The sequence below is a fragment of the Oncorhynchus tshawytscha genome, linkage group LG05, assembly GCF_018296145.1.
Source record: "Oncorhynchus tshawytscha isolate Ot180627B linkage group LG05, Otsh_v2.0, whole genome shotgun sequence".
In the NCBI taxonomy this organism is placed as follows: Eukaryota; Metazoa; Chordata; class Actinopteri; order Salmoniformes; family Salmonidae; genus Oncorhynchus; species Oncorhynchus tshawytscha.
In genome coordinates, this window is record NC_056433.1 from 20,610,650 (window position 1) to 20,635,743 (window position 25,094).

The 25,094-nt window shown below is 42.6% G+C and overlaps 1 protein-coding gene across 1 annotated transcript in view; it reads right to left on the bottom strand.

The window, feature by feature from the left end:
• The window catches only part of LOC112250129 (sodium/potassium-transporting ATPase subunit beta-1-interacting protein 2), a 155,080-nt gene that overhangs the window by 81,936 nt on the left and 48,050 nt on the right, over positions 1-25,094 (bottom strand). The window contains exon 2 of the mRNA XM_024419994.2: positions 119-256. Coding sequence (XP_024275762.1) covers positions 119-256 — 138 coding nt within the window. The remainder of the gene's footprint in view (positions 1-118; positions 257-25,094) is intronic.

The window sequence follows — 25,094 nt, forward strand, 5'->3', positions numbered from 1 at the left end:
AAATCAAATGTTTGATAGGTGAGATATATTATTTGCTTCATAACACCACTTTACATAAAAGCACTTTCCACTTTCCAAAGATATTAATGTATAGGAAATTAAAGAAGATATAACTCACCCCAGTTACGTATCTTGGTCTGAATTGTACAGTCCCAAAGAGCCCCAAGATGACTATGATGATGTGCACAAAGTTTGTGAGGATAGGAGCCCATTGGTACCCAAGGAAGTCAAATATTTGTCGTTCCAATATGCTGATCTGTAAGGAAAATCAAGAAAAATAAATTAACTTTAGTACCAGAGCCATGAGATATGTGTTAGAGTGATGTATCTCCAAGTTTATGCTGAAAGTGAGGGAGGACAGGGCATTCTGCTTGCACACCACACCAAGGGGCCGAGACTTCAGCCTCCTCTCTCTCCTCTTCCCAATCACACAACTGCCTCTAATTGCCCGGGAAGTGTAGAAATCCTCAGGGTCACGTCCCCATCCCCCATGATCTTGGCCTCTGTGGGAAATTGAAGCTGGCAAGGCTAGACCCCTTTGCCCCGACCATTTGGATCTCAGTGTCTGATTGGACGTGACACCAGTTGTTGACATGACTACCAGCCATGGCACTTCAAACGGCTGCGGTAAGGAGAGGGATCACAGTGTGTCCCAACGGTGTCGGAGCCAGATATCACTTCATAGCTCCGACGCTAATGATTCCCAAATCCCCACTTGCACTGCAACTACAGGAGGCTTTAAACTCAACTTCATATCTGCAACTAACAATCTCCTTACTGTAAAGGCACTGTCCTTACTAATAAAGGTATGTCAGAGCACTCCATTTATTACAGTTGGAGGAGTGAAAAAAATGCCTGGCAGAATAATTGGATTTCCCTCCCTGTAAATTCCATGTGAACGAATAGGAAATGGCCTTGAAATATTTGTGAGATCTCAGTTTAACAAACTGCCGCCTGAAATCGAGAACTCGAAGTATGTATATTCGTGATGGGAATTCTTCACTCGTGTTCCTTGTATTGACTGTTGATGAGCTTTGACGATCACAACAGATGCCACAACTAAATGAACTTCTCCTTTGAGCGCTCCATTCCTCTCCACGTCGCTAAGCAACATTTTATGAATGTAATTTCATCTCGTCAAAACATCAAGTTTCTCTCTATTAAATCCAGTCTGTTCATGTCTCAGTCCAGTCCAGAGCTGACCAGCTGAGATCCCTCACACTGGGCTTCTGATTAAGAATAAGCTATGCTACCTGCCGATCCACAGATCTTTCTGCTGATTCTGTCCCATGCTGTCTGTCTGTATGTCTATGGCAGCCTAGCTAGCTGCTATACATCTGATACTCTATGACTCATAGATCATGAATCAGAATGCACAGTTAGGTCCATGTGACAGGGTCCTACTGTCATTCCAGACACAATGACTCACTGCTCTATGACTCAGTTTTTCCCAGATTAATGATAGTATTTTTAAAGAACTTTCCTCCGAAATACAGAGGCTGAGCTTGGCATTTTTCAATTTCATTGCCAACTATTCAGAGCTCAGCTTACCTTGTTTCATTGTATGACACGTAATGACCCTCTTTTAATGCTTGGTTTTGAGAGCTATTGCTCAGGGGATGAGATTTCTCTCCATTTACAGGATCTTCATTGTAAAAGTGCCGGCACAACTGTTATTCATCCAGCAGGAACTGAGAAATTCAAAAAATGTTGTTTTGAAAATATAACCTAATTGAAAGTGAATTAGCTTCTAGTTAGTGGCTTTCATTATGATCTAGTACATTAGACGGTCTTTTTTCCTAAGGTGATGTAGGCTATTCCGCCACGGGTATGTAAATTGTTTGGTATCTATGCTATACTGTTCCTGATACCTATCTTGTCTGTTTATCTGGGCCAGTCTCCATGGTGACCCTCTGTCATTTCATGGGTCAGTCGAATGAAAGGAAAACTGGTGTTTTTCCATCTGTTTCTTTCCAGAAAATACTGAATAGTCAGAGCAAAAGGGAGTCAAAGTCAGGGATCAACGCTAGCTCCTCTACGCCCCCTACCACCCGGCAAAGACCTCTTATAAAAAGCACATTTCTGTCTAATATGACACCCGTCAGGTCCTCCTCTTAGAGGCGTTGTTAACTTGTTTGTGCTGAACTGCAAAATCACAAAGAAAATGTATGATGGTAATTAGCAGCACTCAGCATTTCCATGGTATTGGAGAAGGAGAAGCACTCATGAAAAGCTGCATGCACCTCGCCATATTAGCTACTAAAGCGGGGAGCCCAGAGAGTCCTGATGGGAGCCCATATGGCAGCACAAAAGCAGCCTGCCGCCTGGATTAGAAGGGTTAACAACAAGGAAACATGCTATATTGCTGCAATTAAACATGCAGCGCTTCCACACCACATTTACATGTATAAGGCTCAACCCAAATAACAGCCATTGGTGAATTGTAACCCCTAGCATTAGTTACCTGATAATATCTAAATGTCAAAGCTGCCTGAGAGTACACTTGGGAGTACCTGATGTTATTGGATGAACTCCCAGACACCCAGAGACTCATCTGCCTCGGTATCACAGGCCGTGTACAACGTTGAGAGAAGAAAGAGGCTTCAGGGCTTTCCTCACTGCCTGACACAGAGAGACAAACCTTGGGCTATTGTTGGAATCAGAGGGTCTCCCTAGTCATTAATGTGGCCCCTGAGCCCACTTTCATCAACACAAATAGGAACAGCTCTCCCAAGCAGCTGTGCACAGAGTAATTATCCATACATTAGTAATTATAAACATATATTTGGGGGGAACCCATTATTGAGTCGGTCAGAAGAGTGGCCTTATTCTCCAGGGAAATAACATTGACTAAATGAAAGGGGATTCCAAATAACATGCCAGATCCTAAGAGTAGGAATGTCTCAGTAGGCTATAACCCTTTGTCTGACAAAAAACATCTGCAATGGTAATTGGTAGGCCCTACACTAAATTTGAAGAAAAAAATAATAATTAGTAAACCATGAAACTCCATACATCTGTAATTATATATGTTCATGGTGTTCTGTTTTTCATACACAAGAGTGAATTTAGTTGATCAATCTGTTTGGTCATGCTGTTTTGCATAACACCTTCATTTTACCCTCCTGAAAAGAGTTGGAAAGAACCTCATTACTGAGGTAGAACATAAGGAATCCTGGCTGATTACAGGAAAAGAAGTGCACACTTCAGCTCTCTACAACTGCTGATTGAAATGGAAGTTTATCCTCCGAGCTTCGCCAAAGCTTAGGGGTTTTCTTTTTTCTCCAAGTGTGGAGGAGACATGAGTTGCCTCTAATCACTGAGACAAAAGCCAATCAATCAGTGGTGGCAGCATGAATACAGAGGCAGGCAGCTCCATGCTGCATTCAGACAATGCTCGGGAGGTCTGTACGACACACAGTGGCTCTGACCAGAGCACATTAGCCCCAGAGTGTGGGGAGGTAACAGGAGGTATTGTGCATCCTGGACTAGTGGGTTCCCTCTCACGCAAAATCACAGATAAGGCCTTCACCATTTTCCATCACTAGTACTACAAATCCACCTGCAAACGCTCAGGTGTTTTAATGGTACTCCAAACATTCAGTTAAGCTAGACTACAGAACCTGGGGGAGAGAAAAACACCAAGGTAGAAATGGATTTGTTAAACAAATAGCACATCAACGCTTATCGACTGGATGGCACACTGGGTATTTTGTTATGCAGATAATAAGGGATGTTGTTTAGCTTTCGAGGAAAGAAGGAATCAGAGGCTCTAATAATAATTTTAGTGTGATATGGGAAATTGTACTGTAGCATACATGTTCATTTCTGTGTATGTCCATTTCTGTCCCTGCAGGCAGTTGGCTACTGTATAAATTATTTCGTTCTGTATATTAAACCAATCCCATGCTTGGCGAGGTTTCATAATTTATTCACTGTGAACGTGAAAAACAAATATATTTAAAATATATTCAGGCTAGATCATTTAAAAAGGTTTGAAACAAATCTCTCACATCTGCAGAGGGTAAGACTGTCTCTCAAAACACTCTTGGATGGAAAGGAAACATTTATGCAAAATGTATGATCCAAAATGAATATGTACTAGATTTCTCAGAAACATCACTTTCACAAGATATTCATGAGATGATCCCAACGATATATATATAATTTGATAAATTATAAAGCACAACCTTTTTGCCAATATAAACGAGTCAAAGAAACTTTTTTGTTTTACCAGATAAAATATTAAACAACATCAACACACTTTATAAATGCTGACATTTTGAATAATTTTCTCCCCCACTTTGCGGTATAGATGTTTAAAAAGAGAGAGAAAACAACTAATAATATATGCACAAGTTTCATGAAATATTCATCAACATCATGTGCATGTGTAAGATGACAGATGAATTGTAAAATCATGAGTCATGAAAAATGTATGGGTGGAGGCTGGGGGGGGGTCCAAGATATGGGAGAGGGTGTAACCTTTTTTTGTTTTGGGGAGGGTTGTGTGTTTTTTTATTGGGCACAGTTTACATTCGCTGTTTTGCAGGTGCTCCTATATTTTTCATTCCGTCCTGCTTGCATGCGCTTCCCTACCAAACCCCTGGTTCAACCAATGCCCTCTGGGATAAGTGTTCTGCCACTGACAGGCCGCGTGCGGACTGGTTCGTTGTTTGAATGAATTAATGAATTTCTCTCTGTCTGTCCCGTAGGCTACGTTTATAATGCATCAATGCTGCAATGTAGCAATTTATCACCACCAGCCTAGGCTAGGCTACTACAGTAAATGTAGGTGACCACCTGTGTGCTATGTAAGAGACAGACAAAAAAATATTGTCCGGAGTTTGACCATGTCAATAACTGCTTACAAACATTTAGGCTACATAGATGTGTCTCTCTCTCCCTTTCCTTTCCTTGTCTTTCCTAGTCAATTCATTTGATAGGCTACATTGTTTAGGCATAATCCTAATGTTGCCAACTTTCTGATATCCTACAGCCAGGATTAGAAGGTAGGCCTAGGTTTTTAATACGTTTTTAGGAAAGGAGAAATGTTATTTGTTCTTGTGTCTGAGATGCGCTGGTAGCTTTGATTGTCCATTCAGAAAGTCTCCGGAAGTAGCCTATCTGGACTGGGGAATGATATAACTGACATAAGCATAACAAAAATGAAGGCAAGCGCCATGATGATCAGCATATACAGTGGGGCAAAAAAGTATTTAGTCAGCCACCAATTGTGCAAGTTCTCCCACTTAAAAAGATGAGAGAGGCCTGTAATTTTCATCATAGGTACACTTCAACTATGACAGACAAAATGAGAAAAAAAATCCAGAAAATCACATTGTAGGATTTTTAATGAATTTATTTGCAAATTATGGTGGAAAATAAGTATTTAATCACCTACAAACAAGCAAGATTTCTGGCTCTCACAGACCTGTAACTTCTTCTTTAAGAGGCTCCTCTGTCCTCCACTCGTTACCTGTATTAATGGCACCTCTTTGAACTTGTTATCAGTATAAAAGACACCTGTCCACAACCTCAAACAGTCACACTCCAAACTCCACTATGGCCAAGACCAAAGAGCTGTCAAAGGACACCAGAAACAAAATTGTAGACCTGCACCAGACTGGGAAGACTGAATCTGCAATAGGTAAGCAGCTTGGTTTGAAGAAATCAACTGTGGGAGCAATTATTAGGAAATGGAAGACATACAAGACCACTGATAATCTCCCTCGATCTGGGGCTCCACGCAAGATTTCCCCCCGTGGGGTCAAAATGATCACAAGAACGGTGAGCAAAAATCCCAGAACCACATAGGGTGACCTAGTGAATGACCTGCAGAGAGCTGGGACCAAAGTAACAAAGCCTACCATCAGTAACACACTACGCCGCCAGGGACTCAAATCCTGCAGTGCCAGACGTGTCCCCCTGCTTAAGCCAGTACATGTCCAGGCCCATCTGAAGTTTGCTAGAGAGCATTTGGATGATCCAGAAGAAGATTGGGAGAATGTCATATGGTCAGATGAAACCAAAATATAACTTTTTGGTAAAAACTCAACTCATCGTGTTTGGAGGACAAAGAATGCTGAGTTGCATCCAAAGAACACCATACCTACTGTGAATCATGGGGGTGGAAACATCATGCTTTGGGGATGTTTTTCTGCAAAGGGACCAAGACGACTGATCCGTGTAAAGGAAAGAATGAATGGGGCAATGTATCATGAGATTTTGAGTGAAAACCTCAACCCCATAGAAAATCTTTGGAGGGAGTTGAAAGTCCGTGTTGCCCAGCAACAGCCCCCAAACATCACTGCTCTAGAGGAGATCTGCATGGAGGAATGGGCCAAAATACCAGCAACAGTGTGTGAAAACCTTGTGAAGACTTACAGAAAACGTTTGACCTCTGTCATTGCCAACAAAGGGTATATAACAAAGTGAGATAAACGTTTGTTATTGACCAAATAATTATTTTCCACCATCATTTGCAAATAAATCCTACAATGTGATTTTCTGGATTGTTTTTGTCATTTTGTCTGTCATAGTTGAAGTTTACCTATGATGAAAATGACAGGCCTCTCTCATCTTTTTAAGTGGGAGAACTTGCACAATTGGTGGCTGACTAAATACTTTTTTGCCCCACTGTACCTTTGGCCATGTTGTGTATGTGCTGGAATGACAACAGATGCCAGTTTTGCATTTCTTCTCTTAGGCTGAGATGCAACTGAAGCAAACACTCCTGTCATGATTGAATCATCTTGTGATATTTTCAGTAGTAACATATTGCCATTGCCACTGCCTTCTCAAATGCAAGAGAATGACTGCAGCAGCAGCGTTTGTGACGTTATGCAAATCTTTTGGCAATGTTGGGGGGGAAAAGGCATTGGAGTTGGTGTGAAAAGGGATATACTCTGGTCGCAATCATTATTGTGAGTTAATTAAATGAAGGGGGAAGGTAGTGCAACAAGGGTCATATAAATTTTTCTAACATAGGTGAAGTGGGTATAACATTTTTTAGGATAGCTCGAGTTGGACCCCCCCAGTAATTATCAAATGGTCCGTTACCACAGAGGGAGGGATGAGATAAATGAAGTAGCTTTTGTGGAAGTGGAATCACTAAATATGATACACCCAGAGATGGTAGAGGAATCTAGAGTGCCTTTGGAATGTATTCAGACACCTTCCATTTTTTTCTATATTTTGTTACATTACAGCCTTATTCTAAAATTGATTATTAACATATTCTTTCATACATTTTTATTTTATTTTCATCAATCTACACACAATACCCCATAATGACAAAGCAAAAACTGTTTTTTGAGTAACAAAATATATATACTGAAATATTACATTTACTTAAGTATTCAGACCCTTTACAGCATGTCACGCCCTGACCTGAGATATCTCTGTTTTCTTATATTTTGGTTAGGTCCGGGTGTGACTAGGGTGGGTACTGTAGTGTATGTCTAGGGTTTTGTATGTCTAGGGTTGTTGTAGGTCTAGGGGTTTTGTATTTATATGTTGGCCTGATATGGTTCCCAATCAGAAACAGCTGTTTATCGTTGTCTCTGATTGGGGATCATATTTAGGCAGCCCTGTTTCCCACTTTCTGTTGTGGGATCTTGTTCTATGTTTAGTTGCCGGTCTGCACTATTCGTATAGCTTCATGTTTCGTTTGTGCTTGTTCATTTTGTTTTGCTGAGTTTCGGTTTTATTAAAAACATGTGGAACTCTACTCACCCTGCGCCTTGGTCTCATCTTTATAACGAACGTGACAGAAGATCCCACCATAAAAAGACCAAGCAGCATGTTCAGGAGTGGACATCCTGGGCCCGGGAAAAAGATGAGTGGAGGACATCCTGGACCCGGGAGGAGGTAATGTCAGGGGACAAGACCCTGCCATGGAAGTAGGTGGAGATAGTGCAGGAGGAACGGCGATGATATGAGGGGACACGGCTAGCACGGAATCCCGAGAGGCAGCTCCCAAAACATTTTTTGGGGCGGCACACGGGGAGATTGGCAGAGTCAGGAGTTAGACCTGAGCCAACTCCCAGTGCTTACCGTGGGGAGCGTGTGACTGGTCAGACACCGTGTTACGCAGTGATGCGCACATTGTCTCCAGTTCGCATTCATAGGCCGGTGCGCTCTATTACAGCTCCTCGCATTTGCCGGGCTAGAATGGGCATCCAACCAGGACGGATGGTGCCGGTTCAGCGCTCCTGGTCTCCAGTACACCTGCTTGGACCAGGATATCCTGCGCCGGCTCTGCGTACTGTGTATCCGGTGCGTCTGCACAGCCCAGTGCGTCCTGTGCTAGCGCCCCTCACTTGCCGGGCTCAATTGAGCATCCAGTCAGGACGCATTGTGCCAGCTCTACACTCCAGATCTCCAGTGCACCTCCACAGTCCAGTACGTCCTGTGCTTGCTCCCCGCACTCGCCCTGAGATGCGTGTCTTCAGCTTGGTACCACCAGTGCCGGCACAACGCATTAGGTCTCCAGTGCGCCTCCACAGTCCAGAGCTTCCGGCGACAGTTCCCAGTCCAGAGCTTCCGGCGACAGTTCCTTGTCCAGAGCTTCCGGCGACATTTCCCAGTCCAGAGCTTCCGGCGACAGTTCCCAGTCCAGAGCTTCCGGCGACAGTTCCCAGTCCAGAGCTTCCGGAGACAGTTCCTAGTCCAGAGCTTCCAGCGATGTTTCACAGTCCGGAACCTCCAACGACGGGCCACAGTCCGGAACCTCAAATGACGGGCCACAGTCCGGAACGTCCAACGACGGGCCACAGTCCGGAACCTCCAACGACAGGCCACAGTCCGGAACCTCCAACGACGGTCCACAGTCCGGAACCTCCAACGACGGTCCACAGTCCGGAACCTCCAACGACGGTCCACAGTCCGGAACCTCCAGTGACGGTCCCCAGTCCGGGGTCTCCAGCAATGGTCCCCAGTCCAGGGTCTCCAGCGACGGTTCCCAGTCCGGGGCCTCCGGCGAAGATCCGCAGTCCAGAGCCTCTGTCACGCCCTGACCTGAGATATCTCTGTTATCATTACATTTTGGTTAGGTCGGGGTGTGACTAGGGTGGGTACTCTAGTGTTGTATGTTTAGGGTTTTGCATGTCTAGAGTTGTTGTAGCTTTATGTTTAGTTTGTTTGTTTTGTTTTTCTGAGTTTCGGTTTTATTAAAAAGATGTGGAACTCTACTCACGCTGCGCCTTGGTCTCATCTTTATAACGAACGTGACACAGCATCAAGTCTTCTTGGGTATGACGCAACAAGCTTGGCACACCTGTATTTGGGGAGTTCCTTCTTTTCTTCTCTGCAGATCCTGTCAAGCTCTGTCAGAGTACCATCTTGGTTTCATCAGACCAGGGAATGTTGTTTCTCATGGTCTGAAAGCCTTTAGGTGCCTTTTGGCAAACTCATAGCAGGCTGTCATGTGCCTTTTACTAAGGAGTGACTTCCGTCTGGCCACTCTACCATAAAGGCCTGGTTGGTGGAGTGCTGCAGAGATGGATATCCTTCTGGAAGGTTCTCCCATCTCCACAGAGGAACTCTAAAGCTCTGTCAGAGTGACCATCAGGTTCTTGGTCACCTCCATGAAAAAAGCCCTTTTCCCCCGATTGCTCAGTTTGACCGGACGGCCAGCTCTAGGAAGAATCTTGGTGGTTCCAAACTTCTTCCATTTAAGAATGATGGACGCCACTGTGTTCTTGGGGACCTTCAATGCTGCAGAAATGATTTGGTACCCTTCCCCAGATCTGTGCCTCGACACAATCCTGTCTCGTAGCTCTACGAACAATTCCTTCGACCTCATGGCTTGATTTTTGCTCTGACATGCACTGTCAACTGTGGGACCTTATATAGGCAGGTGTGTGCCTTTCCAAATCATGTCCAATGAACTGAATTTACCACAGGTGGAAAATGAAGTTGTAGAATCCTCTCAAGGATGATCAATGGAAACAGGATGCACCTCAGTTCAGTATCAAGTCTCATAGCAAAGGGTCTGAATACTTATGTAAACAAGGTATTTCTGTTTTTTCTAAAAACCTGTTTTCGGGTATTGTGTGTAGATTGCTGAGGACAAGGTTTATTTAATCAACTTTGAGAATAAGGCTAAGAATAACGTAACAAAATGTCGAAAAAGTCAAGGGGTCTTAATTCTTCCCGAAGGCACCGTATTTGGTGTGATGAAAGCATTCCGACAATAATGGTGTATCCAGTCGAGCTCCTTGGGGAACACCTTCCCTCTCTGCTAAATACAATGACAAGCCTTCAGCGCCTGAGATATGCACATAATAATGCAGCTACCTTTGTTCTGCCATAGCAGTAGTCACTTTCTGCACTGCTACACCTGAGGACAAGATCTACCAATCTAACACAGTTCCACTAGAGGAACAACAAGACTTCATCTGAGAGGAACAAATCTGAAAATCAATCAATATGCTCATGTTGATTTAATTTTGATTTATTTTGCTGTGGTTTTATGTACTGTACCCTTGCGGGTACATTGAATGTGATGATGGTGATAGAGTATGTGTAAAGTTATAGTTTCATGTACCCAACAAAAGGCTTTGAACATCCTTTTTACCTCTCTTTACCTGTCAGTCAAATGGATGTCAAGTGGTGAAGAGCAACGATTTAATTAATGTGTTCTTAAAAATGACTTTACCATTCAATTGGCCTATGTATAATTATGCATTCATCAAAGCACAGCAGGGTGGGGTTACCAGGTAGGGATGATTAAAGATGCAAATCCACAAACACATATTTAAAGGTATAATATTGTTATATTAATACTTATTCCTCCAAACCAATAGTCCTATTTATAACGAGTGAGCCAGACACACAATAACCTATGTGGTCCATGAACCCAGAGGACATTCTAACAGTATATGAGTCCGTCATTGTACTATAGTGTGGTATGTTCCTATTAAAGATGATTCTGTGAATGTAGGCTACATGTAGAGTCTTCAATGATAAAAGACACATACCTACAGGGGCTTTGAAAGTGACAAATGCAGGCCCTTGGGTGTATGACAGGCCACAATGAGATAGGGAGGAGGGAATGGACAAACCACAGAGAAAGATGCAGTGATGTGAAACTAGCCTACATGTTCAACTGAGTACCAAAAGTGTCTCATTCACTGCTTGAGCCTGTATGTAGAATGATTCATTGAATGTTTATGAATATAAACAAGTGCTTTTGGAAATACACTGGAACATTCAGTGAATATGTAATTACAGACATAAAGTGTTCTTGTGATTGAACCAATGAGCAGTTAAACAAAATGGAGTCAAATTATAAATGAATTCTGCAACATTATACAAATAAAAGTCATTCAAAATGCATCAGCTCTATCAACATCTTGTCAAATCTATGTCTGTAATGTTCGTTTCATGAACACTAACTGCTTTCTGCGCTGATTGAAATAAGCATTTATGCGACACATGACAGCTATCTCAAACTGAATGTGCTGTCTGTCAGTAAGGAAACAAACACAGCTAATGTACTACAGGAAAAACTGTACCATATTGTTTTCAGAACTGGGATAAGTGTATATGTGGGCTGCTAACTCATTCAAAGGGCAATATGACACAGAACCATAGCTATGGCAAATTCTGCCTTCAAATGAGAGATCTCTTTTTTCTCAGTACAATTTCTGTTGCAGCCCCTATGGAGATCGCATCAACAACTTCTAGGGTAAGGCTCCTCCACCAGTCCACCAGTTATATGACATAGCCATGATAAAACAATAACCAACATAATGAGTATCATAAGCTGCATACAAAATGTTAAACTACTGTTTTTCTCTCAGCTGAAAATATCTACACGACCTCTATAACCCATGCCAGGTGCTCTATTGTGCTCTCTGGTTATAAATGTACTATATTTTCCCCTTTATGATTTTGGGTGTTATCGGCCACCATCAGCACCGGCCTGTACCCTAAATGCCCTAAGCTCTCTCCTAGCCCCTTACACTAAGTCTGAATGTGTCCTGTTAGGCGACCTACACTGGGACATGCTTAAACCACCTGATCAAGTCTTAAAGCAACGGGGCTCCCAGATTATTACCAATCCCACAAGATATGACTCCAAACACCCACAAAAGGCTACTCTCCTTGATGTTTTTCTTACAAATAATCCTGATGGGTATCAGTCTGGGGTTTTCTGTAAGGTTAGTGATCACTGTTTTACAGCCTATGTTTGTAATGGCTGCTCTGTGAAACGACCTGTCCTGATTTGTCATAGATGCTTGCTAAAAAACTTTAATGAGCCTGAACTATCGTTCAGGCAAATTAGAAATAAGTGCAATTATTGGAGTAGCGATGATCTTTGAGTCCCTAATCACCTGAGTCCCTAATAGAATCCCTAATCACTTGAGTCCCTAATCTTTGAGTCCCTGATAGAAATTATTGGAGTAGCGACGATCTTTGAGTCCCTAATAACCTGTCAGGGCCAGAGAATCACAGCAAGAGTATTTTATTCCCAACCGTGCCTGCCTGCGAGCATTCCCACTGGGCAACAGCTGGTTCAATCAACATTGTTTCCACATCATTTCAACCAAAAAATGTAATGTGATCAAAACTAACTTTAATTGTCACATGCTTCGTAAACAACAGGTGTAGATTAACAGTGAAATGCTTACTCACGGGCCCTCTCCAACAATGCAAAAAATAATAGAAAAAGAATAAAACATGGAATAAATACACAATAAGTAACGATAACTTGGCTATTTACACGGGTTACCAGCACAGAGTTGATGTGCAGGGGTACGAGGTAATTGAGGTAGATATGTACATATATGTAGGGATAAAGTGACTAAGCAACAGGATAGATAATAAACAGTAGCAAGCAGCGTATGTGATGAGTCAAAAGAGTTAGTGGCAAAAGGGTCAATGCAGATAGTCCGAGTTGGTTGGTTAACTATTTAACAAACTATTTAGCAGTCTTATGGCTTAGGGGTAGAAGCTATTCAGGGTCTTGTTGGTTTCAGACTTGCTGCATTAGTACCACTTGCCATGTGGTTAGCAGAAAGAACAGTCTATGACTAGGGTGGCTGGAGTCTTTGACAATTTTTCGGGTCTTCTTCTGACACCGTCTGGTATAGAGGTCCTGGATGGCAGGGAGCTCAGCCCCAGTGATGAAATGTGATTTGACTTCATTTTACCTTCTGCAGCGCCTTGAGGTACCAAGCGGTGATGCAGCCAGTCAAAGTGCTCTCAATGGTGTGGCTGTACACATTTTTGAGGCTCTGAGGTTTCCCTTTGTAATCCGTGATAGTTTGCAAGACCTGCCACATCTGACGAGAGTCAGAGCTGGTGTAGTAGGATTCGATTTTAGTTCTGTATTTACATTTTGGCTGCTTGATGTTTTGTTGGAGGTCGTAGTGAGATTTCTTATAAAGCGTCAGGATTAGTGTCCTGCTCCTTGGAAAGCTCTAGCCTTTAGATCAGTGTGGATGTTGCCTGTAATCCATGGCTTCTGGTTGGGATATGTACGTACGTACGTACGGTCACTGTGGGACGACGTCGTCAATGCACTTATTGATGAGTGGTTGATGGTTGAGAGAATGCCAAGAGTGTGCAAAGCTGTCATCAAGGCAAAGGTTGGCTACTTTGAAGAATCTGAAATATAAAATATATTTTGATTTGTTTAACACTTTTTGTTTACTACATGATTCCATATGTGTTATTTCATTGTTTTGATGTCTTCACTATTATTCTACAATGTAGAAAATAGTAAAAATAAAGAAGAATGAGTAGGTGTGTCCAAACCATTGACTGGTACTGTAAATCAAAACTAGACATTGAACTGACGCCTGTGCCCAGTGGGTTATTAATAATATCAGCCATTGAGGAGCCCCCAGGAACTGATGACTAGCCCTCGTTTGCAACACTAGGCTTCTTAAGAACCAATGGGGGGAGCATTAATGACATGAGTGAGGATAGCTTCAGGAGAAAGGGGACAGAGTTTGAATAAAACTCATCAGGATATGGATAAGTGTTAGCCTAATGAGGATAATTCATTTCAATATTTGTTTGCATTTCAAGGAGCCCTGGTGAAGTATCAGTGTTGCCTGAGGGCCACCAGCCCTTTGAGCTCTGAACCAGCAATAGACCTCTGTGTTGCCAACATGGCTGGAAAATGTGACTTGACACTATGCAGCAAGCGGCTATTAAGAACTACCACAGACACAGTCTGTTGTAAGCAACAAGTGGCCGACAAATTTGCCAATTCCTCCGCAATTACTATGAAATGCTTCATGATTAATTAAGCTTCGGAATGCAAAATAATCTGACAAACTCTGTGTCAGGATTTGGCCAGGATTGTTCAGGTTTCGGTCACTAGATGCCCCCATTGTGCTTTTTTGACCCTTTTGTTTTTCCCTTGTTCTAGTTGTTAGTTGCACCTGTGCCTCATTTCCCTTGAATGTATTTAAACCCTTAGTGTTCCTCAGTTCTTTGCTCTGTGTTTGTATGTTAGCACCCGGCCCCAGCCATGCTGTGAACTTTTGTTTTGCTAGTTGGATGACACTCCGGAGGGCAAAACTGAACAATGTGGTCCAGTTTTAATAGCATTAAAGTTATATTCCTCACAACAAGATATCAATGGGGTTTTACAATAATTGGATGAGCTTAAACTGTGATCTCAGTTTTAGATGTATTAATTGCCTGTTTTTTATTGATTTATCTGGCTAGAGAGCTTGTTGGGGAACATGGTATCCTCAAACTCATTAAAAGCTTTTGAGGGACTTCTGCTCTGATGACTGCATTACTAGGGCTGGAACAATTACTGTATAAGTGTGTAACTGACAGTTATGAATGAAGACGGTTTTTAAAATGAATTTGTGTAACGAACAGCTGACTGAAATGGCCGGGTATTTATGCTATTTGCCTCATGACTCTTACATGCTTTGTTGACTATGAACTTGCTTGTTTAACCAACCGTGGCACAGACTATGTTTGTTCCCACACTCTGGACTCTGACTCTCTATTGGTTACACAGACTCTTGGCCTCCCATCCTATTCTAACCACCCCTCACCAGCTTTGTATTCATGTTACCTGATGAAATTGCTGTACAATATGATATTGTTGCCATCTAATGTACATTCAAATGTTATAAATCAACACTGCAGAGCTCTCCCTGTCCTCTGCCGTGCCCTGATTGTATTGCTGCTGATTATATCTGGAAATGTGCATGTACACCCTGGCCCATATACTGTTGCTAGCCCCAATTCTGATTTGTGCTCTGATATCTGCTTCACTGATTTCTGCTTTCGTAAAAGCCTGGGTTTTCTGCACGTTGAAACTAGAAGCTTATTACCTAAAATTGATAAATTGAAAATGTGGGTTCACAGCTCCAATCCAGAGGTGTTGGTCGTTACTGAGATGTGGTTAAGAAAGTGTGTGTTTTTTTAACACTGATGTGAACCTTTCTGGTTATAACCTTTTTCGGAAAGACACATCTTCCAAAGGTGGTGGAGTGGCAATCTTTACCAAGGAACACCTTCAATGCCCAGTTGTCTCAACCAAGTCTAACCCCAAACAGTTTGATTTAATGGTTTTACGCATTAAACTTTCAAATAATTATTTGTTGAATGTTGCTGGGTGTTACTGGCCACCATCAGCACCGGCCTGTACCCTAAATGCCCTAAGCTTTCTGCTAGCCCCTTACACTAAATCTGAATTTGTCCTGCTAAGTGACCTAAACTGGGACATGCTTAAACCACCTGATCAAGTCTTAAAGCAAGGGGACTCCCTAAATCTTTCTCAGATTATTACCAATCCCACAAGATATGACTCCAAACACCCATAAAAGTTTACTCTCCTTGTTATTCTTACAAATAATCCTGATATGTATCAGTCTGGGGTTTTCTGTAATGACCTTAGTGATCACTGTTTTACAGCCTATGTTCATAATGGCTGCTCTGTGAAACGACCTGTCCTGATTTGTCATAGATGCTTGCTAAAAAACTTTAATGAGCCTGAATTCTCATTCAGGCAAATTAGAAATAAGTGCACTCAGGCTATCCAGAAGGCCAAAGTTAGTTACTTTAAGGAACAGTTCTCTCTCTGTGGGTCTAACCCCAAGAATATCAGTAAAATGGTTAAAGACCTGGAGAATAAACCCTCCTCCTCACAGCTGCCCATGTCCCTTAATTTCTATGATGTGGTGGTTACTGACAAGGAGCACATGGCTGAGCACTTTAACCACCACTTCATTAAGTCAGGATTCCTATTGGACTCTGCCATGCCTCCTCGCCCGTCCAACATTTCCTCATCTCTCACCCCTTCTAATGCGACTATCCCCGATGCTCCTATCCTCTTTTTCCCCTGCCCCGCTACAAAGTTTCTCCCTGCAGGCAGTCACTGAGTACAAGATGCTAAAGGAGCTCCTTATTAGACTTGACCCCCAAAAAACATCTGGGTCACATGGTTTAGACCCTTTTTCTGGAAGGTAGCCATGGTGCATCCTTTATTTAAAAGGGGATATCAATCTGATCCTAACTGTTACAGGCCAGTTTCTATTTGTTCATCAAAAATGTTGGAAAAACTTGTCAATAATCAACTGACTGGCTTTCTTGACGTATATAGTATTCTCTCGGGTACGCAATCTGGTTTCCGCTAAGGTTATGGTGTCACTGCAACCTTAAAGGTCCTAAATTATGTCACCATTGCCCTTGATTCTAAGCAATGTTGTGCTGCTATTTTTATTGACTTTGATACGGTAGACCATTCCATTCTTGTGGGCCAGCTAAGGAGTACTGGTGTCTCTGAGGGGTCTTTGGCCTGGTTTGCTAACTACCTCTCTCAAAGAGTACAGTGTATAAAGTCAGAACATCTGCTTTCTCAGCCACTGCATGTCACCAAGGGAGTCCCAAAAGGCTCGATCCTAGGTCCCACGCTCTTCTCAATTTACATAAACAACATAGCTCAAGCAGTAGGAAGCTTGGGAGCATCCATTTATATGCAGATGACACAGTCTTATACTCAGCTGGCCCCTCCCCGGATTTTGTGTTAAACGCTCTACAACTACCTTACTACCTCTGAGGGATTAGAGCTTGAAGTAGTCACCTCATACAAGTACTTGGGAGTATGGCTAGATGGTACACTGTCCTTCTCTCAGCACACATGAAAGCTGCAGGCTAAGGTTAAATCTAGACTTGGTTTCCTCTATCATAATCGCTCCTCTTTCACCCCAGCTGCCAAACTAACCCTGATTCAGATGACCATCCTACCCATGCTAGACTACGGAGATATAATTTATAGATCGGCAGGTAAGGGTGCTCTCGAGCGGCTAGATGTTCTTCACCATTCGGCCATCAGATTTGCCAACAATGCTCCTTATAGGCCACATCGCTGCACTCTATACTCCTCTGTAAACTGGTCATCACTGTCATTCCCTTCGCAAGACCCACTGGTTGACGCTTATTTATAAAACCCTCCTAGGCCTCACTCCCCCCTATCTGAAATACCTACTGCAGCCCTAATCCTCCACATACAACACCCGTTCTGCCAGTCACATTTTGTTAAAGGTCCCGAAAGCACACACATCCCTGGTTCGCTCCTCTTTTCAGTTCGCTGCAGCTAGCGACTGGAACGAGGTGCAAAAAACACTCAAACTGGGCCGTTTTATCTCAATCTCTTCATTCAAAGACTCAATTATGGCCACTCTTACTGACAGTTGTGGCTGCTTCACGTGATGTATTTGTTGTCTCTACTTTCTTGCCCTTTGTGCTGTTGTCTGTGCCCAATAATGTTTGTACCATGTTTTGTGCTGCTACAGTACCATGTTGTGCTGCTGCCATGTTGTGCTGCTACCATGCTGTTGTCATGTTATGTTGCTACCATGCTGTGTTTTCATGTGTTGCTGCCATGCTATGTTGTTGTCTTAGGTCTCTCTTTATGTAATGTTGTGCTGTCTCTCTTGTCGTGATGTGTGTTTTGTCCTATATTTAAATTTTATTTTGAATTTTTAATCCCAGCCCCCATCCCCGCAGGACGCCTTTTGCCTTTTGGTAGGCCGTCATTGTAAATAAGAATTTGTTCTTAACTGACTTGCCTAGTTAAATAAAGGTTAAATAAAGCATTTCAATTGGACATTCATGCAGTTGAGTTCGTAACATGGGCTCTTATTAACACTGTGATGAAACTTTGTTGCTCCTTGCTTAAACAAGCAAACAAATCGTCAGTTGCTTAGGCAACGCCCTCCACAATGCAGCAGCAGCAGCACCCATAGAAATAGAATGAATAGAACTGGCATGGAACCTCTAACACTGGCAACTTGTCTGGTCAACTCATGGGTACACTCACAATGGCTGCTGGGTATTGTGATGCAATATTTTCCATGGTAATTTAGAATGTCCATTCAAATTAAGTTAACTGATGTGGCTCATGCAATGGAATGTATTTTTTTTCTGTTGAGTTGAATCAACAATTCACAGCACACATTTTACTTCCTGCTTTGCTCCTATTGGTACACTCCCAATGGCTGCCAGTCCACCCATTATGCCATCATTGACTTGAATGGGGATCCCTGTTCTATTCATTATATTTCTATGGCACCACATGCAGTCAGGAGCGGAGGAGAGGAGAAATGCGAAAAAAGGCTGTATGCTGCAAATTTGCTACATTTTATATGAATCAAAAATCTGTCATGAATATGGCTAAAATTGTGATTGCGAGACACATGGCTATATAATGTACTGTACAACAGAAAGATATGCTGAACTGCATAAAGACTCACACAAAAAAAACATACAAATCAATGGGGGGCAGGGATGAAAGCAGGCCTATATTAAGCTATGGAGCCTCAAAGGCGACTGTGTAGAAAAGACAAAAAAACAACAAGGCATTCTCTTTAAGCTCTGGATCCCAGAATGATTTGTTGATTAACGTGCAGTGGACTAGAACAGCTGGAGATATGAAATTCATTGATGAAGTCTCGCATAAATGCACTGAGTCATTCCACACAACCTAGCCTATTTGTTCTGCTCTTAATTTCCACAGGCTCAGAGGAGGGAGGCTACGTGTACCTGATCCAAGCCCTAGGAATAAAGCCACACTGTACACGCCCGGTGCATTCAAATGAATTCCATCAGTCTGAAATAACTCATGCATGCTGTCAGTTGTTGTTCTCATTGCTTTTGTAAATCAAGCATCAACCAAGCCCTCTGAAATGTTATGTAATTCATACACAACCTGCTGTGTGGCTACTGGCAAGGTGCTGACACTAACCTTAGGTTCACTGTTCGGTATGAAGATCTGTGATTTACAAAACGTTTTTCACTTCATTGTAAAGTAGATGTTATGTGTGGGAGAGTTTAAACATATTCCCTGAACAAAAATATAAATTGAACATGTAAAGTTTTGGTTGTTTCATGAGCTGAAATAAAATATGTTCCATACGCACTCATTTCTTTATACATCCCTGTTAGTGAGCATTTCTCCTTTGCCAAGAAAATCCATCCACCTGTCAGAAGTGGCATATCAAGAAGCTGATTAAACAGCATGATCTCTACACAGGTGCACCTTGTGCTGCTGACAAAAAAAGGCCATTATAAAATGTGCAGTTTTTGCCACAGATGTCTCCAGTTTTGAGGGAGCATGCAATTGGCATGTTGACTACAGGAACATCCAACAGAGCTGTTGCCAGAGAATTTAATCTTAATTCTCTACCATAAGCCGCCTCCAACGTCGCTTTAGAGAATTTGGCAGGCCCCGTGTAACCACGCCAGCCCAGGACCTCCACATCCGGCTTCTTTACCTGCGGGATCATCTGAGATCAGCCACCCGGACAGCTCATCTGCGTGCTTTTTGTCCACACCAGGGTCTAGACCTGACTGTAGTTCGGTGTTGTGACCAACTTCAGTGGGTAAATGCTCACCTTCGATGGCTACTGGCACGCTGAAGAAGTTTGCTCTTAATGGACGAATCCCGGTTTCAACTGTACCGGGCAGATGGCAGACAGCGTTTGCTGTTTGCCATCTGCTCGTTACAGTTAAAACCCGGGATTCATCCATTAAGAGCACACTTCTTCAGCATGCCAGTAACCATGTCAATACAAAGAGATGCAATTCTTCTGAGCCTGAGCACTCTATATGAATTTATTTTGGGTCAGTGAGATGAGTGCACCGGGGACAAAGGCTTGAATATTCATTGGGTTCTTTGCTACATCTTATGTAAATCCTCCGTTCCAACCCAAACATGTTAAACAGAGCCAGTATTACCCAGGTCAACCTGTCACAATCCCCGGTGACAGGCCCCCTCCGGAGAGGAACATGTGTTGATCGGGCCAGCACCGTCCATTCATTCCAATCGCAGAAGGGGGGCGAGTGGGAGGGTAAAAGTCCCTTCCCAATTACTACACAGCCGTCAGGGCTGAGGGAGTCAGGGAGAGCCATGGTGGTGGTGGTGCAGGCAACCATGCAACAACAGGCCCCACTGAGGAAGGCTACACATCAGTGTTCCAGACCTCCTGGCTGTCTATGGCCATTACCAAGAGACAAACCCAAATCGGCCATAACGAGAGCAAGGCCATTAGAGGCCTAGGCCAAAGACAGTGGGCAACTCTGTGGCTAGCTATAATTGACATTTACATAAGAGTTTGCGTCTCTCGGACACTCATTCCTACACAGAGAGGTTTAAAAGCTATGAGTCATGACACACACTTCTGGGAAAGGGAGCTGGCAGTTTCTCTACTGATGAGAGGGAAAGTCTATTTCAAATCATTCTAATGGAATTGCATCAGGATGTGCTCACAACTGGATGCAGCGTATTTGTCCATGGCTCAGGAGAGCTGTGCCACTCACATGTCTCTTAAAAATGACAGAGATCGTTGGCAGTCACTCCGAGAGCAGTGGGAATTAAAATACTTCCAATTCTAATGTAAAGTCAAGCTTTCTTCTGACCCTTTTCATGTTGTAACACACACAGATGTTTCCAATGACATGTGGGTGTAAAAGTCTGATTGAACTTTTCTGGAAATGTTTTAACCAGACCCATAGGGTTCTCTTATTTAAACATTTGTCCAGTCCAGGATAAAAAAGAAACGACAATGTTACAAAGATCAGTATGTTTTTGGAGAACAGACCCCTGAGAGAAGCTAAGCCATTACAAGTGACAGCAGCAGCATTAACAGACGATAACAGCAACACACAAAGGTCAACACCTATCTGATATCTATTCAGCCAACATCCTTTGTTGTAAAAGAGAGAATATTATGTTAGTTTAGCTTCCATCACAGCCAATCAAAGGGATTTATGGCAATTGTCTGATGATTCTGTGTGACCTTTTAAAAGCCAGTGATCAAATTCTGCTTCACAATGGATTATTGAGGGACAAGAAAAGATGAGAAAAGTTACGATCATCTTTAATTATAAAAATCCTTGAAATTGTGTGCCTTTTAAAAATACCTTGGTTGGATGGGCCTGAGAGCTGTGAAATGTAATACTCTGGCCCTGAGCTCCCATAAAACAGAACCTTTGTATCTTGACTTTAGCAAAGTTAACTGGCCATTCCTAGGTCAGCAGGGGCTGTTATTGAAACTTCCTGAGCCTTAATGATATCTGTCCACCAGGAGGAGAATTGATCGACTGCGTCGTCCTGCAGTCCACAGCAGAGAGCAGCTGATTGCCCGATCCATCAATCAATTATCTGCCCACATCATCGATCAGATACAGCACTAAGCCCCGGCAACTACAGATGTAAGATCTTAATTTGAGCCAGTTTGCTACAGCAGGAAAATAATCCTGCACCAACAGGAAATGTGAATTATTGTTGTAGGGGTTGATACAAATCAAGTCTGAAATTTATGTGGAAATTACAAACTTCAGAAGCCTTTTTAAACCTCAAATACACTACACGTTTTAAATGTCTTGCATTGCTAGAAAGTTCTCCTCCAACAGAGTGATCAAATTAAGATCCTAAATCTGTATATAGCCAATTTTAGCCTCTCGAGGGCAGGGCAAAGGAAAAGAAGGAAAGTATTGCGGAGGTAATGGCTAGAGCAAATCACAGCTAATCATTTCCAAGTGCTTGTTTTGTTGTTGTTGTTTTCCCAATTACTTGGTTTGAAATTAATATATACTGATGTGTTCAAGTGTTTTACTTTATCTCCCACGTGAAACTAGTTCTACACCAGGCGGTGTCAGACGAAGGCCCTAAAAATTGTCAAGGGCCCCAACCGCCCCAGTCATAGACTGTTCTCTCTACTACCGCATGGCAAGCGGTACCGGAGTGCCAAGTCTAGGACAAAAAGGCTTCTCAACAGTTTTTACACCCAAGCCATAAAACTCCTGAACAGGTAATCAAATGGCTACCCGAACTATTTGCGTTGTGTGCACCCCCAACCCCTCTTTTTACGCTGCTGCTACTCTCTGTTTATCATATATGCACAAGTCACTTTAACTAACATTCATGTACATACTACCTCAATTGGGCCGACCAACCAGTGCTCCTGCACATTAGCTAACCGGGCTATCTATCTGCATTGTGTCCCACCCACCACCCGCCAACCCCTCTTTTATGCTACTGCTACTCTCTGTTCATCATATATGCATAGTCACTTTAACCATATCTACATGTACATACTACCTCAATCAGCCTGACTAACCAGTGTCTTTATGTAGCCTCGCTACTTTTGTGGCCTTGCTACTGTATATAGCCTGTCTTTTTACTGTTGTTTTATTTCTTTACCTACCTATTGTTCACCTAATACCTTTTTTGCACTATTGGTTAGAGCCTCTAAGTAAGCATTTCACTGTAAGGTCTACAGCTGTTGTATTTGGCGCACCTGACAAATAAACTTTGATTTGATGATATTTCTCTTATTTCTCCGTTTTGAACTGAGCTCTTGCATCTACCTATACTTTATTGGAGACTATTTGTGGCGATTCTGTGAGCGTGAAATATCACTGTAGTGTCCAATACTCATTAAGAGTCATGAGAACTATGTAATCCTTAATATAATAGTCATGCACTGGAGTCATAATAGTACTGTAAGTGCCTACCTAGGAAATGATGCTTCTCTAAAGGCTCCGTGCTGTACAGCACTTAAATCCTTATTCAGATATTTTCAAAGGATGTAAAGTGCACTGGAGAACATATACACTGAACAAAAAAATATAAATGCAACATGCAACAATTTCAAAGATTTTACTGAGTTACAGTTCATATAAGGAAATCAGTGAATTTAAATAAATTCATTAGGCCCTAATCTATGGATTAACATGACTGGGAATACAGATATTCATCTGTTGGTAAACAGATACCAGTCAGTATCTGGAGTGACCACCATTTTCCTCTTGCAGTGCGACACATCTCCTTCGCATAGAGTTAATCAGGCTGCTTTTGGTTGTGGCCCGTGGAATGTTGTCCCACTCCTCTTCAATGGCTGTGCCAAGTTGCTGGATATTGGCAGGAACTGGAACAGGCTGTCGTACACGTCGATCCAGAGCATCCCAAACATGCTCAATGGGTGACATATCTTGGGAGTATGCAGGCCATTTTCAGCTTCCAGGAATTGTGTACAGATGCTTGTGACATGGGGCTGTGCATTATCATGCAAAAAAATGAGGTGAATGGCACGAAAATGGGCCTCAGGATCTCATCACGGTATTTCTGTGCATTCAAATTGGCATTGATAAAATCCAAATGTGTTCATTGTCCGTAGTTTATGCCTTCCCATACCATAATCCCACCACCATGGGGTACTCTGTTCACAATGTTAACATCAGCAAATCTCTCACCCACACAACGCCATACACACCATACACGCTGTCAGCTACAGTTAGTTCAAGACCCTGGTGAGGATGACGAGGACGCATATGAGCTTTCCTGAGATGGTTTCTGACAGTTTGTAAGAAAGTTCTTCAGTTTTGCAAACCCACAGTTTCATCAGCTGTCCAGGTAGCTGGTCTCAGACAATCCCGCAGCTGAAGAAGCCGGATGTGGAGGTCCTGGGCTGGTGTGGGTACACGTGGTCTGCGGCTGTGAGGCCGGTTGGATGTACTGCCAAATTTTCTAAATGACGTTGTATGTGGCCTATGGTAGAGAAATTAACATGACATTCTCTGGAACGATGTCATAACAACAGCAGCACACCACTTGTAGTTCCATTTTCCTTGGCTGAGTGGGTATCAGGGCCAATGAAGCACCAGGGACAGGCCATTAGTCCCTTACGTCGCAGCCCTTATCCATCCCTTCTAATCAGCTTAAAAACTTTATGTTTGGTACCAAGGTGCCTTGCCTTCTCCACAATATCCCCACAATATCCTCATTCTTCTATAAAAGATAACTCCCTGCATTCCCCATCTAATTGCAACCAAACTGTTTAATATTCAGAAGAAAAAAAATCCACTTCCCAAAAAACCCTGTCATTTAAATATAGAATAATCTGGCATTTCGCCTGATCTTATCGCGGTTTAGTTCCTTCATATATGGTGCATGTAAAAGTTATCCATCATGGAGTTGACAGGTGCAGCCTGGGCCATTTGGTCCATTTTGTGACTGTGTTAGTTGGCTGTGCGAGTAAAAAAATATTGGTAGCATCGGTGCAAGCTGCAAACTCTACATAGTCACCTCACACAAAACATCCTATTTTTAGGAGGCTTAAAAACATGATTTGGTCAAACGGTAAAGTGCCTTTTTATCCTCATGATTCCTGTAATGAAAGTGTCTGCCCTGTGTATGACGCTGTGCCGGTTTCGCTGTTGACTGCTGCTGTGATGAGCCACTCTCACTGCGCTCCAGGAGAAAAAAATGTGTCCTGATTGTATAACATTTCAAAATCCAACTGCGGGAAAACACAGCTATCCTGTGTAATACATGTTTTCACAGTTGTAGAGAGGAAGTTCTTAGCCTTCTATAGATAAACTTTTTATTTCTCAACTGTCAATTTTCAGCTCTATAGTGAACTGTTTACCAATATATTTTATATGGCTTTGAAATACGGAGCACGCAAAATGTGCATTAGCCATTTCGAGAGCAGAGGTCTTGTTGGGTAGTAGGCTATGACTGCAAAGTTTTTTTTACATTCACTGTTAATACATGGCTCCTACCAGTGGATATTATATTTAGCTACTGTGTTTTGAGTATC